Below are 18,459 nucleotides of genomic sequence, written 5' to 3' on the forward strand. Positions count from 1 at the left end.
GTGTGTGTGTGTGTGTGTGTGTGTGAGTGCGCGCGCGGGACTATGACTTCCAGTATGTAATAGCTGTGCATTTGTGGAGCGCCGTGTGGGTCTGTTATTCTATCATGTTGCATAGAGGACCAAGCATACAATGTGCTAGCATACCTGTGTGTCCGTCTCCATCCAGATCTCCTCCTGGTCCGTCAAGGTAGATGGCCTGCACGTTGATCTTATAGGGAGTGTCTGGATCCAGGTTGGGCAGGATGACATTATTTCTGTTCCCAGGAACCATAGTCTACAGGACATACAGGCAGGACACTGCATGACTATTTGAAACTACAGGTACTTCAAACAGAGGATAAACAAGGACTTTGGGCCACACGTGCCTTGGGCCACATAAAACCTTGGTGGTGTTTGATGAGAATTTCCTGAGACATATCAGCAATATGGGTGCTTACGTGCTCCTCAATGGGGTCTCCAGTGGTGGGGGCGTAGGTGATCTTGTACTGCTGCACTGGACCTTCAGCATGTTCCCATGCCACGGTCAGAGAGCTGGTGGTGGCATCATACACACGCATGTTCCTTGGGCCACTGCGGGGAACTGGGACCGCGATAGTAAGGAAGTTAGCACGATATCAAGCGAATAGGTGGACGTGGATAAACCTGTAAAGGCCACAGGATCTTATGTGTGATTTAGTGGATCTTACGCGTTTTGCCCTCGTCTTCGGCCGGCGGTCCTTCTCCGTCAGTATAGATGGCGACCACTCCCACGTTGTAGGACGTGTCTGGGACCAGCTGCTCTAGCAGGGTGGTGGTGGATGTCCCAGAGACCAGGATCTGAATAGGGACAGAGAGGAGAGAGACACAAGGGTCAATGATGAAGGACTGGGCCCAATGGGAGGATGAAGCAAACAGCAGGCCTTACAGGGGGATGGATTCAATCAAACTACTACCCTCATACCCACAGAATGAACAGTAATAACAAGGAGATCTGTAGAAGAACAGTTAGCCTTCACTGCAATATCCAGTTTGGGAAGGAGTACTTCCTGTTTTAAAAATGTGTCAGCTGTATGGGGAAAACAACAGCCATTATGCTGTTAAGACCCGCATGGTCCTAGCAGCTATGACCCTCCCAGCCTGACAGCTGTTTCATGTGACAACCCTGACAAGCTCGTCCTCACCTCACTCAACAACCTCTTGTGTTGTCACTGCTCAGTGTTCACTGAAAGGGGGAACAAAATGATGCTTTGATGTCAATGATGTAGGACCCATCCAGACAGTCAGGGAAATAACACACTGAGTAACTAACGTAATGTGCTGACAGTTCCTTACAGCCGCCTGGCTCTTATGACCTATCTGACTGACTATCCGTCATCTGTATGTGTCTGTGTTAGCTCACCCATACTGGATACCAGACACCACTTGCCTGTGTCTTGCCAACATGATCTCAAAGGGAAACTAGTCTCTTCTCATCTACCTGCCATGTCCTAGTCACCTAGAGTCACATACTATACAAAATATACAGGAGTCCTGTCCACAGCCATCTGGTTTCACTCTCACTTCTGACCCAAAGCACCATTGCATCATGCTCAATGTGTGTTTTTTTTTATCTCTCTGTTTCACATGACTGTTTCTGACGAGCTTCATCAAACCCTTTCTTCGGTCTCTGCTCTGGGTTTAATAGCAACATATTCCTCTCAAGAGGTAAACCCAATATTACAAAGCTGCTTTCCTAATCTGGTTAAAGCATACACCAAATCTCCCAGTGTTTAATTTGATGGTAGGCCGTGACACTGGCCACATGCTGACATGGAAAGCTGGCTCTGGCACTGGAAAAGCCCAGCCCTGAGTCCATCATAATATTCCCCAAGAAACAAAATGTGATGAATTTATTTAAAAAACGAGAGCACCTCTAGCTATCAATCAAATGGAACGGCATCACTCTTCAAAGAACTACTGTTCTTTGACTTTAAATAAAAACAGGGTCTCAGTGTCTCAATGCTTCTCACAGATGTGGCTGTTTGCGCAGTGTCAAGTAAAGCTCTACTAGTTGTTTGTGGGGCTTCTCCATACATACTTCATAACTCCAGAGAGGTGGGCACAGCCATGCCAGATAAGGAGGGAAAAAGCCCAGATGGGGTTTCCTGTTTTAATGAACAAACATGAACATCTCGCCTTAAACCAGTACTAGACTGTTAAATAAAACTGCCACCAGAGAGAGAGTCCATGTGGAGCACAGACAGACAGAGCTTTCTTTAACTAACATTAAGTCAGGGGCGAGGTTGATGTTGCTCCGTTCTGTCCCTTCACAAAGAGCTGTAGTGCTGCAAATTAACTGAAGCGTTGGACTCGGCCACCCTTGCACACACCCCAAGTCCCTGGACTCTGACATTTGACCTCTGACCTGGGGCGGGGTCAATCAGAGGCCCTGTGGGTCTCCTTGGTGGTGACTCACCGACTCGGAGGGCTTGGTGCCGCTCAGGGGGGCGTAGACAACCCTGTACTGCACGACCTCGCCAGAGGCGGGCTCCCAGCGTACGTTCAGGGTGTTAGTGGTGGGGCCGAAGACTTGGATGTTCCTCACTGGAATACGCTCCACTATAGAGAGAGACACAGAGATGGAGGGACGGATAGAGGGACAGGGGAGAGGGGGAAAATAAGAGAGTTGGGTTGAGAACAGCAGCTGAAAATATAAATTAGAGAGTCTGACTAAAGATTTATTGGTGCCTGAATGAGACACTAGGGAATGTTCGCCTTGAAGCCATCAAAGCTTTCACTGGGCCTGTGTACAATACATACTAGTTGACTCAACCATTAAAACTGCAGCAAAACACAACATAGTTGGCCAGTCTTCAATACCACACAGACTCTGCTCTAAACATACATCAGCTTTACACTGTACACCTTCAGTAAACAACACTAAACTACCTACAGTAGCTAACGGTTGCTCAGAGGAAGAGGAGAGTAGGTCTGAAGCCTCCTGAGAATTGCCTTTAAAACTAAAGCAGATGTTTCCAGTCTTTGTACCACTCAGCAATGTACCCTCATAAAGACAGAGTGGGAAGTACATGGTGAGCCTCTTTACTTAGAGACCAGACAGTATTGGCCAGGGACAAAGAAGGAAAGGACTTCACCATGAAAGCACATCATCAACAGGTAGCCCATATCGATGGCCTCCGTCAGAGCAATACATCCATCTCTGAAATTGAACGAGATGACCCAAGGCCACGGTAAAATGTATCTGTTAAGTTTGATTAACAACGTTTGTCAGACTGCCTGAAGAGACATAGATTCCACTGAGAATGGAGAATGCAGATGTAGAGTCCCACACTTCTGATAGAGATCAATAAGGTTTCCAGTAACAGTAATGACATAAATATAACCAGTCTAGAGAAGACTGCTGAGTTGAAGACGTCAAAGACGTCATGCCAGCCCTCTCCCCCCCCGTGGTGCTACCACCACCACAACCAGGCATTACACCCCATAAATGGACCCCGTTACGGTAAGGCTGGAGACACCACTAGTGTTGCCAACGCAGAGGAATTCCTTTGCTGTGCAATCAGACCCCTAAGGACTGAGTCATACTGAGGGGAGGCCCAGCCTTATAACTGTGGGAAAGTGAAAACAGCTAATAAACTAAATATAGTGTCTACAGTGAATCCCTCTATCAAGCATTGAAGTGGATATTTCAGCTGTAAACACATGAGAAGCAAACCATGTTAGATATTTTTGGCATTGCCTTCAGATATGAAAGGGGTTTGGCTTATTTTACGAGGAAAATTCAGGTACAATAAGACCGGGACATATTTTGGGCATATCCAAGACTTTACTGGCATAAGGAATAAGCACGTCAATACAAGGCCCGGGAGTGTATGCTCTACAGATAAGCCAATACAAGGCCCGGGAGTGTATGCTCTACAGATAAGCCAATACAAGGCCCGGGAGTGTATGCTCTACAGATAAGTCAATACAAGGCCCGGGAGTGTATGCTCTACAGATAAGCCAATTCAAGGCCCGGGAGTGTATGCTCTACAGATAAGCCAATACAAGACCCGGGAGTGTATGCTCTACAGATAAGCCAATACAAGGCCCGGGAGTATATGCTCTACAGATAAGCCAATACAAGGCCCGGGAGTTTATGCTCTACAGATAAGCCAATACAAGGCCCGGGAGTGTATGCTCTACAGATAAGCCAATACAAGGCCGGGGAGTGTATGCTCTACAGATAAGTCAATACAAGGCCCGGGAGTGTATGCTCTACAGATAAGCCAATACAAGGCCCGGGAGTGTATGCTCTACAGATAAGCCAATACAAGGCCCGGGAGTGTATGCTCCACAGATAAGCCAATACAAGGCCGCGGAGTGTATGCTCTACAGATAAGTCAATACAAGGCCCGGGAGTGTATGCTCTACAGATAAGCCAATACAAGGCCCGGGAGTGTATGCTCTACAGATAAGCCAATACAAGGCCCGGGAGTGTATGCTCTACAGATAAGCCAATACAAGGCCCGGGAGTGTATGCTCTACAGATAAGTCAATACAAGGCCCGGGAGTGTATGCTCTACAGATAAGCCAATACAAGGCCTGGGAGTGTATGCTCTACAGATAAGCCAATACAAGGCCCGGGAGTGTATGCTCTACAGATAAGCCAATACAAGGCCCGGGAGTGTATGCTCTACAGATAAGCCAATACAAGGCCGGGGAGTGTATGCTCTACAGATAAGTCAATACAAGGCCCGGGAGTGTATGCTCTACAGATAAGCCAATACAAGGCCCGGGAGTGTATGCTCTACAGATAAGCCAATACAAGGCCCGGGAGTGTATGCCCCACAGATAAGCCAATACAAGGCCGCGGAGTGTATGCTCTACAGATAAGCCAATACAAGGCCCGGGAGTGTATGCTCTACAGATAAGCCAATACAAGGCCCGGGAGTGTATGCTCTACAGATAAGCCAATACAAGGCCCGGGAGTGTATGCTCTACAGATAAGCCAATACAAGGCCCGGGAGTGTATGCTCTACAGATAAGTCAATACAAGGCCCGGGAGTGTATGCTCTACAGATAAGCCAATACAAGGCCTGGGAGTGTATGCTCTACAGATAAGCCAATACAAGGCCCGGGAGTGTATGCTCTACAGATAAGTCAATACAAGGCCTGGGAGTGTATGCTCTACAGATAAGCCAATACAAGGCCCGGGAGTGTATGCTCTACAGATAAGTCAATACAAGGCCCGGGAGTGTATGCTCTACAGATAAGCCAATACAAGGCCCGGAAGTGTATGCTCCACAGATAAGCCAGCTCTCAAAGAACGACGAAACGACTCCCGACTCGTAATCTGATATTGTAGCCTTAGCATACTGTACAATCTTCTCCTCAGGAAATTCTGAACTAATAATGGTAGAAATACAATCATGTCGTATTGAACACCGGCTCTTCGTTACATTCCAGAGTGACCATATGGTATAGCGTGACAATTACCATGAGAAAAGGGTTGTTGAATCTGTACTACAGAACATTAACCATCCTCACAGTAAACCTGTACGTGGACTCACGTGTCTTGCCGTTCTCAGACATGCGTTTGCCCTCTCCAGGGGGGTAGACAGGGACCACAGTGACGGTGTAGAGGGTGTCAGACATCAGGTTCTTCAGCACAGTGCTGGTGGTAGTACCAGAGACCTGGGCCTGTGAATACACAAACCCACACAACAGTCATATTAGCTATACAGAGCTGATCTGATATAAAACGTCTGGCTAAGGAACAGTATTTCTGCATGTGTGTTTGACTGTCTGAGTGAATATGCCAAGTATCAGTGTAGTATTCTTTTAGCAGTAGATCATGGATTTGATAACGGATGTGTGTGCATTCCATAGTGAAATTCAGTAGTGATTGGTTAGAGGTGGCTCAGCCTACCACATCCTCAGCTCCTCCAGCAGAAGGTACATAGTAGATCTTGTACTGGCGGACGTTGCCCTCGGCAGCCTCCCATTGGACGTTCAGGGTGCTGGTGGTGGGGTCAGTGACCTGGAGGTTCCTCACTCCTCCCAGAGGCTCTGGAGAGAGAGAAGGGAGGCCATAGGATTCATACTATGTGGAATGAGAACCCTGAGGTTCTGATGTTCAAATGCACTTGGAGGTACAGACGTGGCATATGGTAGGTGTGAATCTATGTTTTACTAAGACAGTATTTAGGGACCCTTTAACATCTTCCTCTAGGCATCAAATGTAACCCTGGTTCCCTGAGGGAGGGAAGGTGCAGCTGAGAGGCCAAAAGGGAACATGATGTAATCGCGAAGGCCTTCGACAGGCCACAGCAAGGTCACTCACTTGTCTTTCCGATGCCAGAGATGTCCTTGCTCTCCCCACTGCCGTAGATGGCTGCAACGGTGATGGAGTAGGGAGTGTCAGGGGTCAGCTTGGGGAGAAGCACCGTGTTCTTCTTCCCTCCGATCTGCGTCTGTTGGGGGATGAAGACAGATTAAAATGACTGTTCTCACCTGGTCAATGATTGCACTAAGGGCCTAAGGGCTGACTCATTTTTAAATGATTGGATCAAACATGAATGGTTCTTATATTCCCTTCAGATTACAAGTGCATCAAATCATTTCTTCAGCGTGGCCTCAGAAGACTTGAACAGGAAAAAATATATTTATTTTCTCATTAGATGTGTATGCCTCTGTTTCTATCTTCTCTCCCTTGACAGTTTTCTGTCAGTGTCGGCAACTTGATCGAAAGAATTCGGGTTGAGCAATAGCAGACTGTCAACATCTTTGTCCGAGGATGCAGCGAGCATTTTTGCACTTTGTTATTGTAAGAGCCAAGGTAAATCTATTCTCCAGTGGGATGTGTTGTCTTAGAGGTATGAGTGGGAATTTAGTGCATCGTTTTTTTTTAACGTTTTTTTTTTTTACCAGGGAGACACTGTATTGAAAGGAACACTTCTGGGTTGCTTCGCCTCACAGAGACGGCTGACTCAGTAAACTCTGTGTGTGTGTGCGTGAGTGTGGGTTTTCAAGTTATGCTTTGTGTTGCCTGGGGAAAACGCTTATCAGCAGGCAATGGGAAACCGTATGATGGAAGTCATGTTATTTGGCACCAAGACAATTTTCCTTGTACACAAGCATGGAGCGTGTGTCTCCCATTTCCTACACAGACCGGTTGTCACAAATGAAACAAAACGAGGCCTCCTGAGCTCTCCATACTTGTTGAAAAGCTGTCAGTGAACCAGAAACACTTGGCTAAGCTTGGCTCATTAGCTTCCAGCTTTTCAACAATGCCTCAACGTTTAGCGCGTGACATCATCGCAGAAACCGGTGGACGGATGGCCGCTGGACAGAGCTAGGTTTCCCCTCCTCCAATTAAAAAATGGAAAACATTCCGTCTCGCATTGCAATGGAAACTCTGAATGGACAAAAAACTCACATTACGCTAGCTACCCTTGAACTCCAACATGGCAGACCTATCATACATTACAGACAAGTCTGATAAGAGAGAGAAAACATCTCAAACGGCCTCCATCCATTTGCTGTATCTCTCTCTCTCTTTGTGTGCCTTTGCATCACGCAAACCCTAAGCGCCTAAACATCTGGCCCGATGAAAAAAGCCTGTCTGACTAAACTACTATCCAGTTCTAGAGTGGAGCAGCAGCAAGGCCAGACAGCATTGTGTAACCCTGTAACAGTCTGAGGTCAACGACCCCTGGTACCACACTCCCGTCCTGTTACATAAACACACGCACACACACACACAGAGAAACACACACACACAACCCGGCTGAGCCCAGGCATTCCATCTCCACCTCTCCCTCTTTCCTCACTGATAACACTCACTCCCCTGAGGCTCTGGTCAATGTCCCTGACCCACATGTGCTCCTACAATGTACCCTGTCATCTTGATGTTTTACTGGGGGGGATTTCAGTGGGAGACTCTCATAGGTTTATATGATCTGTCTATCACACGAACAAGGTGATTGTGTGTCGTGCTACAAGGCCTCCATGGACATGATCCTCAAAGAGTTCCTTTTCCTTTCATCATCCAGAGGATGGTTAGAATTAAACAATTAGCACCATGAAAGGCTTGGGACTTGGGACTGTGATGCTTAAGCTGAGCCATGTGGCTACTGGCTGGTTCTTACCGACTGGGTCTTGCCTCCGGCGATTGGGACGTATGTGATCTTGTAGTTCTGGACACGACCAGGGGCGTGGTCCCACTTGACGTTCAGAGTGGTGGTGGTGGCATTGAACACCTGCAGGTTCTGGGGAGGGCCTGTGGGGGCTGGGAACAAACACAACAACATAAACAACCACTTAAACAAACATCCAACCAAAACAGATCATCTTCACATTTTACCTTCTGGATTGTGATAACCTGTGTAATTTGATTCAAATGCATGCTCTCTCGGAGTGCTGTGTGGATTTTGCTTGATTGCAAAAAACAAACTTACCAGGCGTGATGATGACCTTGGACACTGGAGAGAGAAACAGAAATATAATGAGCTCTTATTAGTAAATCTCATCAGGCATTGATGGGAATCTACAACTATGTATCTTGATTGATGTGTTGCGGTGGCATTAGATCAGATGATGGACTTACATGTTCTCTGGCTGCCAAGCAGGTCTTCACTCTCAGACTCGTCAGGGTAGATGGCGGTGACGGACACGTCGTACAGAGTGTCTGGCTCTAGGTTCTCCAACACATTACTGGTCTCATCACTGTTCAGGATGGCCTGGGAGACACAACACAATGGACCTTAAGGAGCTAGAACACCCGTAAGACTTTAAACTACCCAAAGCCATCAATTGCTTTGCTTGTAAGGGTTTGTTGACATTTTTGGCCAAATGTTTTGCCTCATTCGACAGGTTTTGTTGTATATTAAAAGATGAGAATCAGTAATAGTAGTGCTCTTACATATTGGAAGTTGGTTTCTCCCTTCTTGGTCCAGCCGATACGGTAGAGGGCCACATCAGGGGCACCATAGTCCCAGTGAGCTCTGAAGCTGGTCTGGGTCACCTCAGAGAAACGCAGGTTCTTGGGAGCAGGAACAACATCTAGACAGAAGAAAGAGAAAATTATATTGGTGAGATTGCCATGCCATCAATGATGTTTTTCCTGGTCAGGCCTTTACCTACTATATAGTAGTGAGTAGGACTTCCAAGGAGTGTAAACCCAGTGTGTTAACCCTGTACTAAGCTGTGTAACTGTACTGTACCTGTGATAGCTGTGTTGAGCATGGGGTTGCCAGCTCCCTCGTCGTAGATGGGTGTAACAGCAAGGTCATACTCAGTCTGAGAGATGAGGTTGTCCAGGGCTTTGGCGGTCACGCCTCCGCCCACTTCAAGCTGCAGACCAAGAAATCATCCTTGTTAAAATCAAGCTTCTTTGTGTGACAGATATTAGGTTTTAAAGCGTGCTTGTATCAACAGCTGAATGACGACTTTTTTTGTTGTAAATGAAGGGTTAGGGTTAGGGTTAGTAATAATGAGTAATAATGTCATCATCAAGGCCACGTTGAATGGCTTCCAAAGTCTCATTCTGGTCTCGATGATGAGTTCCAAAGAATCTGTGAGAGAACTCTGGGCGACCTTATAAACATCCGGCGAGACAGTCTGTAAACTTCACTTCCTTCACAGGAAATGTTTAAATCCTCAGCACATCCAGAGGTGGAGAGGGATAAACAATGAACAAAACAAATATTCTGCCAAAGTAGAAGCAGTAGTATGTTTTTGTTTCTTCAAAATGCACCATTAACTTCTCCATTGCTTTTCATGCCTCTGGAACCCAGTGGTGTAAAGTACTTAAATAAAAAGACATGAAAGTACAACTTTTTGGGGGTATCTGTACTTTACTTTAGTATTTATATTTTGACATCTTTTACTTCACTGCATTGGTAAAGAAAATGATGTACTTTTTAATCTATACATTTTCCCTGACACCCAAAAGTACTCATTACATTTTGAATGCTTAGCAGGATAGAAAATGGTCCAATTCGCACACTTATCAAGAGAATATCCCTGGTCATCCCTACTGCCTCTGATCTGGCAGACTCACTAAACACAAATGCTTTGTTTTTAAATTATGTCTGAGTGTTGGAGTGTGACCCTGGCCATCTGTAAATAAATAAAAAATAAAAAATAATTGTGCAGTCTGGTTTGCTTAATATAAGGAATTTTTAATTATTCATAGTTTTACTTTTGATACTTAAGTATATTTAAAACCAAATAATTTTAGACTTTAACTCAAGTAGTATTTTACTGGGTGACTTTCACTTTTACTTGAGTCATTTTCTATTAAGATGACAATTGAGAATTGAGTACTTTTTCCACCACTGCTGGAATCTCATGACCACACCATTCCTAATGTTCCTTAGTCCGGAATCTCATGACCACACCATTCCTAATGTTCCTTAGTCCGGAATCTCATGACCACACCATTCCTAATGTTCCTTAGTCCGGAATCTCTGTCTTTCTTTTGGCTTATTGTTTTTGCATTCAGAGTTGTTTGGGGAGAAACTTCTTTGCGAGGGGCTCTGGATCATAAAGCCACAGCAAATGTTCTTTCTTGGATGCAGAAGAAGAGCCCTTCCTGTTTTCTCAGTGTCAGGAACAGTGCTGGAGCTGCTAATCCAGGCCTGTGTCATCATCCATCAGCTAGCCCATACCGCTGCCACTTTCTGGGCATGAGGTTAGACACCGCTCCCCTCCACCACCGCCATGGCATCCCAATCAGACGCGTAGATGTGCTTTTCATCTCTTAAGTCCAATGGAGGGACATGTGATTTGCGTACCGCCATGTGATTTATACCCCAGGATGCGGGGCAGGGACCTGCTCTCCCCATCTCCTGCCGACAGTGGTGTGATCATTCCACCAGGTACCTGGTCCAAAAGCAAAGCCCCAGAGGTCCCCTGCATACCCCTCTCACCAGCTGCCTTTCCCATTATGCTGTCTAATGTCATACCTCAAATTATCTGTAAAAAGTATCTAGCTCTCTATCCAGGATCACTATCATGGCTTATTATGGCATAAACAGAGAACGGGCTAAGCACAGGAGCTGGATTCTGCTGTCACCAGTAGGTGGGCTAGCTAGGCCTATACCTCAGTCCCAGGGGGAGTATCTATCTAGGGTGCTGAGTATTGCTTTCACTACCTTCTGTATCCAACAGATGTATTGTGACCATTGAGTCTCACCTCTTTGGCTTCTCCCTCGTCAGGCTTGTAGGTGATGATGTATTTGAGGACGGCTCCAGGTGCTGCGTCCCAGTTCATCTTCAGGGCGCTGTGGGTAACGTCTCTGACCCTTAGCTCTCCAGCAGGGGGCATGGGCACTATGGAGGGGACAGAGGGACAGAAAGATGAGGATTACTAAATTCCATATTTTATTCCTTTAATCACTTTAGTTCCATAAACTTGGGAGTGAGGAGCCCTGGTTTACTCTGTAGGAGTAAGGACCTGTCGTCCTTTACCGTCCATGAAGCACAGATAGTAAAACATGAACATGAATGTGAATGTAGAGGAATTCTTCACTGCACGTACGTGTGACTCCTTGCTTGGTGAGGGGGTCGCTGGCTGACTCCCCATGTAGGGCGAAGATGGACAGAGTGTAAGCTGTGTTGGGGATCAGCTGCATCAGCTGGACATCAGTCGTGTCCTCTCCAACTCTTATCTGCAGGGGAGGACCATAACGGAACAAACCTTAGGAACAAACCTTTACAAGGCTTACTGTCATTCAGACAGGCAGTTTAGATGAACAGATTACAAATCTTTGGTGGTGTCCAGTGTGCTGAAACGATCTAAGTGTTGCCAATACTACAGACGATCTTACCCTCTGGATTTGACACCTCCGGGACTAATATCCTGCCACAGTAAGCAAATAAATCCTTGCATCCCCCTGAGTGTCAATAATTGTGTGTTTTGTTGACTCGGCGTCCGTAAAACGAGAGTTAAAACACGGCTCACTTTGTAACTGACATCTGCATGCTGTCAGGAGACATTGGCAGGGGACCGGTGTATTTGGTCATTGGCAGCATGTGTGTGTGTGTGTGTGTGTGTGTGTGTGTGTGTGTGTGTGTGTGTGTGTGTGTGTGTGTGTGTGTGTGTGTGTAGTGGAGACTTTGACTGTGTCAGTTCCACAGCTGGTCTGGCCTGGAGTCCCAGCCAGACCTCTCTCTCTCTGGCCCAGCCTTCTCACCTCTTTGTCCACAGAGGGCTCGGTGGCATTGATGGCACTGTAGAGCAGCATGTAGCCAGTGGCGCCCACTGCCTCCTCCCACTTCACCCTCATGGTGGTGGGACGCTCCTCGTAGATGGTCATCTTCCTCACCGCGCTAAGGGGCACTGGACAGGGAAACAGGGAGAGGTGAACACTGTGAGATTCTAAACACACATGCACACAAACACACACCCACAATACCATCCAAAATGGCATGTTCGGAGTGAGACGCAGTCATGCAGATTTCATATGGTGAGAACTAAACAATGAGTTATTTTATGGCCGCTTTTATGGAGAAATGACTTGCTTCATAAAATGACGCTATTCTAGAGTACAAATAAAGTAAAGCTGAAGAACAATGTTAAAGAAACACTTAATTTTCGCTGCAGAGAGTGAGTGGGCGCATATATATATTTGTTATTACAATGATGCTGTCTTTAAGCCTCACATGGTATCATAAACAAAACAGTTTAGTTTTTTCTTTAATGTTGAACACAGGGACCACACAAGCATCACAGGAACAGGGTGTGCTTAATATACAGGAAGAATGTTTGTTTTACAATCCCGAAGATGTCCATTAGTTGATCCCACAGGGAGTACGTTTGGGACACAGGTATGTTGAAGCACAATAATGGACAGGTACAGTATAGTGCAGGGCTTCTCAAACTCAGTCCTGAGCACTATACAGCTGATTCAAATAATCCAAACTTAATGATGAGTTAGTTATTTGAATCAGCTGTGTAGTGCCGGGGGGGGGGGGGGGGTATAGAGGGTCAAAGAAGAAGACAGAAAAACAGATTAGGACTCACAGGTGGTTTCAGTCCCCTTCAGTGGATCACTGCTCTCCTCTCCAATGACAGAGTAGACGTTGACCAGATACTCAGTCAGAGGGTTCAGGTTGGGCAGCATGGCTGTGGTCACTGAGCCATCAACAAACATCTACAACCAGACAGCAAGTCTCATGAGTCCTCATGAACCAGGCGAACACAGCATGAATATGGAGAATGACTTGGAATGTCTATTTTACGTAACCCATTCACTTGCATTGGAAAGGTTTGTTTCTATTGGCCGGACAAACAAGACAAACAAGACAACAAACTACAGCTATAAGTGTTTCCTGTGTTGATGCATCTGGTTTCAATTGAACCACAAATTAAGTTGTAGAACTCTGACCAAACTCTACCGTTTACAACCCAGTGTGTGTTTCTATAAGAGCCAAACACAAAAACAACTTAGATCACATACTAGACCACTGCCTCACCAAACCATGAGAGTTGGACTAAAACACGTTTTAAATGAAATTGGAGTCCCAGGAGTTGGAAGTGGATCTAGCAGCTAGCCTACCCCATGCTAGTACACTGGAGCCAATACCCTGCAGTCAAAGTTAGGTGTGGGGTAAGGATGAATTCTAATGTAATCTCTTTCATCTTTATTCAGTAAGTCACAGAACATAGGCTTTACTACAACTTGCTTCCATCCTCAGGCCCAGGGTTGGAGTGACAGAGGGGTCTGGGAGGCTGACAGAGGGGGATTGGCAGAGGAGTTTGGGGTTGGTCGTGGTTACCGCTCGGGTGGACGTTAGGGGTACTAACCTTCTGAGGGCGTCCAGACAAGGTCATGTACTCCACACGGTACTTCTCCACCGGACCTTCAGGGCCTGTCCAGCTGGCACGGAACGAGTAGTGGGTCACCTCCGAGGTCACCAGGTCAGTGGGTGCATCGGGGCTACCACCTATCAGGGAAAAGAGGGGGGTCAAAACAACCCTAAGCATAGGATCTCATTGCATCTTTTGCAGATCTGGAAACAGCTCCCTTGCAGAAAATCCAGGAGACAGACATATAGACAGTCTAAGCCTTTCCTAAAAAATGTACCCTACATCGTATTCAGTTACATCTTTTGAATTTGATTAAGGAGCAGACTATTTCTCATTTTAGAGAGGAAAAATAAACTATCGGTGGGGAAAGAGGGCTTTAGATTCTAAATGATTTCCAGTGGTTGGCTGGCCTTCAGCTCCTTGTGTTGTCTCCCCTGGTGCACCAGACATGCTACTCTACTGAGGGTCTCCTCTAGCCATGACCTAAACCCTGTTTACATAACTACAGCCTCACACAACACAACACAGCTGGCTGCAGAGATCATCCCCCGTATTCACAAAGAGTCTCAAAGTAAAAGTGCTGATCTAGGCTCAGTTTAGCCTTTTAGATCATAATGATTAAGATTATATGGACAGATCCTAGATCAGCACTCCTACTCTAAAATGGTTTGAAAATATGGGCCCAGGTCCCCCCACCCCCCTTATTCATTATGATTTTAAATGCAAAACTGATCCTAGGTCAGCACTTTTACTCTGAGACACTGTGAATATGAGCCTTGAACGCATTAGTAATAAGACTGAGGGATAACCTACATAGCCTATTTAGACTGCCACCTTAACTGTCACGGCAGGGAATGTACAGTAATGCCGGCCTGAATGTACCTGGTCCCTTTACGCTGTTACAGAGGTTGTTGGTCAGGTCGTCCACTATGTCCAACAGGAAGGAGAAGTCAGCCACGTTGTACATGTGGATCTCATCCGGGTCAGTGGCGATGGACCTCAGCTCATTCTCATCAGCGTTCTTCACACCTAGGAGGAGTCAAACAGGGACATCAAGTCAGCTATCCCCGCAGAGCAGGTTGAGGATACATTACAGATATTTAATGAGGAAGATAAGTGGAGAATGGCAAAGGTGTGTAAGGAATTATTCTGGGGCAACTTGAGCATTCACACTGTACTTCAAGATGACAAAGATAACTGCCGTTATTTGAGTTAAGACAGATACAAGGAGCTTCAGACGTCCTATCTACTCAAAATAGAGCAAAGGTAAAACTGCCTAGTGACGATGGCTGAGACTCACCAATGGCATACAGCTCAATGCCCTGGTCACGCAGGTTCTGGGAGTTGGCAATGATGTCATCCTGAGACTTGCCATCAGTGACCAGCACTCCGATCTTACGAGCGTTGGGTCTCATCCCAACATTTTCCTTGAAATTGTTCTGGAGGATGTAGTTTAAAGCGAGACCTGCAACGAGAGACGAAACAATTATTCACACTGATTATATGGTTTAATCATTTCTCAGAGGCCTTTCCAACAAGGCAGCTAAAGAGCAAGGAGATTAGGAACAACTCAGTTTTATTCGCATAATGGAGCATACAATTCAGTTTCCTTCACCTTCTGGCTATCACACAAACAGCCCAACCGCCAACAACCAAAGCAGAGGCACAGTTTTCATTTGGAAGTTTATGAACTGGATGTTCCTTCAGTAGCCGTCTAAATAGCCAATAGAAGCTTGAACATGATAGACCTTTAAATGGGACTGACGGTGTACAACAGTCTCTGAATGGAGGTTGTGGTTGTAGATTGAGTACAGTACCAGTGAGGGTGTTGCCTCCTTTGTAGGGCAGGTTGGCTACAGCTTCCAGCAGGGAAGCCCTGGTCCTGTGGGCGTTCAGGTGCCACTCAGTCTTGGGGTCACCACTGTACTGGGCCAGACCTAAGAGAAACACACGGAGCCTCTGTCAGATCAGATGCCTTGTATAACCCTCCAACATGATCAAGCCTAGAAAATGACTAAAGAGTGGAGACACAATAGTGTTATCTGCAGCAGGTTGCAGGAATGCGCATGTCCTGTGAGACTTCAGGCACACTGAGGTTTAACCTACCAATCTGGACCCTGTCAGGGCTGATGTCGAAGACTCCCACCATGCGAGAGATGAAGGAGCGGATGGTCTTAAAGTTCAGACGGCCGATACTCCAGGAGCCATCGACCAGCAGGACAATATCAGCCCGGGCTTTGGTCTTACACACCACATCTGAGAGGTCAGAGGTTACAGGTCAGAGAGACAGTATAGAACAGTGATGGGGCACTAGTTATTATCATGCAGTTTCAGATGTAACACAGCTGGAGTTATGAGGGCAAAGGTGTTCAAAATGCATGAGTGAGAAGGGAAGTGAAGGAGTAGGAAAGAAAAGAGGTCATTGACATGACATTGTTGACATGGATTCACAGAACATCACACAGAATTCCCAAACACATCTATATCTGTCTCTTTACAAGCAAGCAGTAAAAACACATTTCCATTCCATTTTCAGGGTTACGAGCCATTTTCATCATCACACATTTCATTTCCAGGTGTCAATATAATGGTTGTCTTCTTTTCTTCCGAGATGATCTCTCGCTCCCTATGTCTGAGGAGTGTTCTTCTCTGGCCACTCCTCAGCCTCTCCCCGGGGAACAACAAAAAAAGAAGCCCTCCTGATGTGATATATACGAGGGCCTCCTTGGTGAGAGCTACTGTGCATTCCTCACTGGCACATCTCTTCGCTGTGTTTCTGGACACCTGCATGATGAGAAGAAGGACTAGTCCGCAGTCTGTTAAGACCGCAGGTGTGGCAGCAACGCACAGATTGCGCAATCTGCCGCTGTTACATGTTTGATTTACAGACTTCTCTTTCCCTCCCCATGCGACCCACAGATAAACAGATGCCCAGCGGAGTGAGAGGGTCCTAGAGCGGCTGAACCGCCGGCAGTTCAGACTACAGTCTGTTTTCGTTAGTCGTAATAAAGAAAATGATCTAAGGCTATCGGACAGAGACAAGAGGGGAAGATTTATTGGCCACGCCAGATGTTTGCCCTTTGACTGCAATGTGCATTTCGCCAAGTCAATAAATTCACGTCCAGTCCCTGTTAATGGCACTATAAATTCAAAGTTAGCTTTACAACTTGTGCATTGCAGCACATACGTATCTGTCACTCAAGAGAAGGTTACCTTTTATTTACAGGGAGAAGAAAGAAACTTTAAAAGTGGAAACCGGGAGACAAAAATGTTCATTACTGTCTCTTGTAAAAATGTGTTCAAAGGAGAGGGAGGCTGATGTACATATTACTTTAGGCACTTTTAGTGCACCTAATCCCCTCTTCTCTCTTACTCTCAGTCCTCCCTCAGGATCAGGATGGGGTATTAAATTGAGGAGTACTGGGTGAGGAGAAGGGGGTTATGGGGTGAAGAAGGGGTTTTCTGCCTCCTCTATTCAATTATATTATTGTGGGCGACTGACTGACAGAGTCTTGTCACTGAATCTGCTCTCTATTAGAGGAGGCCTTCCAGGCAGCTGAGGGTCAGGACTGGCCTCTGGAGCCTTCCTTAAAACACATAACATTTTCCTCTCTCTCGTTCCTCTCCTAACACTCACTGCCCTGTGCCGTGCTGCGCGCTCACACCCGTGAGGTTGTAAAACATTTATAATTGCAAACAGATTATATATTTTTGGGTCAATTCTGCTGCTCTTAGCTGCTGCTGGATCCAGAAAAATAAAAAGGAACCCAAAGTGACGAAATGATGAAAAAGCGAGCAGCCAACAGATGGAATAGTAGTTACATCTGTTATTTGGTGAGACAATTAGCTTTGAGGAAAGGCATTTAGGGCAACTCGTCTGTTTTTATGGGGAGAGGGATTAGAACGTATTTTCCTAACGAAAAATGGACAGTGTGATATATGTCCCACACTTTGGTTATGGCCGCAGAAGTCACAGCATATAATATATGTGCTGTATAAGTTCTTAAGTATGATGAGGGAGATTAGAAAAGGAATTTCACTGGTTGAATCAACATTGTTTCAATGTAATTTGTCAACGTGTTGTGACGTGGAATTAATGTGGAAAATACATTGGGTTCGAAACGATGGGGTCCTTTGTTGGGCAAATCAGATGTCAATGTAACCAACATAACCCCAAACTCACTCCAAATATACAAAACAAAGCTCTTTCCATGACAAAGACTGACCAGGTGAATCCAGGTGAATGCTATGATCCCCTACTGATATAGCCTGTTAAATCCACTTCAATCAGTATAGATGAAGGGGAGGAGACAAGTAAAAAGCCTTGAGACAATTGAGACACGGATTGTGTACAGTATGCGTGCCATTCAGAGGGTGAATGGGCAAGGCAAAAAATGTAAGTGCCTTTGAATGGAGAATGGTAGTAGGTGCCAGGCGCACCAGTTTGAGTGTGTCAAGAACTGCAATGGTGCTGGGTTGTTCACGCTCAACAGCTTCCCGTAAGTATCAAGAATGGTCCACCACCCAAAGGACATCTAGCCAACTTGACACAACTGTGGGAAGCATTGAAGTCAACATGGGCCAGCATCCCTGTGGAAAACTTTCGACACCTTGTAGAGTCCATGCACCGACGAATTAAGGCTGTTCTGAGGGCAAAAGTGGGTGCAACTCAATTTTAGGAA

The 18,459-nt window shown here is 46.0% G+C and overlaps 1 protein-coding gene across 2 annotated transcripts in view; it reads right to left on the bottom strand.

The window, feature by feature from the left end:
• LOC109903929 (collagen alpha-1(XII) chain) overlaps nucleotides 1–18,459 on the bottom strand; it is a 73,782-nt gene that overhangs the window by 23,417 nt on the left and 31,906 nt on the right. For both annotated transcript variants that reach the window (XM_031788289.1, XM_031788288.1), the window contains 21 exons: nucleotides 15,884–16,033; nucleotides 15,595–15,714; nucleotides 15,078–15,242; nucleotides 14,660–14,806; nucleotides 13,775–13,914; nucleotides 12,992–13,121; nucleotides 12,162–12,307; nucleotides 11,507–11,636; nucleotides 11,162–11,298; nucleotides 9,186–9,315; nucleotides 8,885–9,024; nucleotides 8,570–8,702; nucleotides 8,421–8,444; nucleotides 8,112–8,251; nucleotides 6,305–6,434; nucleotides 5,891–6,030; nucleotides 5,532–5,661; nucleotides 2,435–2,577; nucleotides 687–816; nucleotides 438–580; nucleotides 145–274 (listed from right to left, as the gene is read on the bottom strand). In XM_031788289.1, coding sequence (XP_031644149.1) covers nucleotides 145–274; nucleotides 438–580; nucleotides 687–816; nucleotides 2,435–2,577; nucleotides 5,532–5,661; nucleotides 5,891–6,030; nucleotides 6,305–6,434; nucleotides 8,112–8,251; nucleotides 8,421–8,444; nucleotides 8,570–8,702; nucleotides 8,885–9,024; nucleotides 9,186–9,315; nucleotides 11,162–11,298; nucleotides 11,507–11,636; nucleotides 12,162–12,307; nucleotides 12,992–13,121; nucleotides 13,775–13,914; nucleotides 14,660–14,806; nucleotides 15,078–15,242; nucleotides 15,595–15,714; nucleotides 15,884–16,033 — 2,778 coding nt within the window. The remainder of the gene's footprint in view (nucleotides 1–144; nucleotides 275–437; nucleotides 581–686; nucleotides 817–2,434; nucleotides 2,578–5,531; nucleotides 5,662–5,890; nucleotides 6,031–6,304; nucleotides 6,435–8,111; nucleotides 8,252–8,420; nucleotides 8,445–8,569; nucleotides 8,703–8,884; nucleotides 9,025–9,185; nucleotides 9,316–11,161; nucleotides 11,299–11,506; nucleotides 11,637–12,161; nucleotides 12,308–12,991; nucleotides 13,122–13,774; nucleotides 13,915–14,659; nucleotides 14,807–15,077; nucleotides 15,243–15,594; nucleotides 15,715–15,883; nucleotides 16,034–18,459) is intronic.

The sequence above is a fragment of the Oncorhynchus kisutch genome, linkage group LG14 (assembly GCF_002021735.2).
Source record: "Oncorhynchus kisutch isolate 150728-3 linkage group LG14, Okis_V2, whole genome shotgun sequence".
Classification (NCBI taxonomy): domain Eukaryota; kingdom Metazoa; phylum Chordata; class Actinopteri; order Salmoniformes; family Salmonidae; genus Oncorhynchus; species Oncorhynchus kisutch.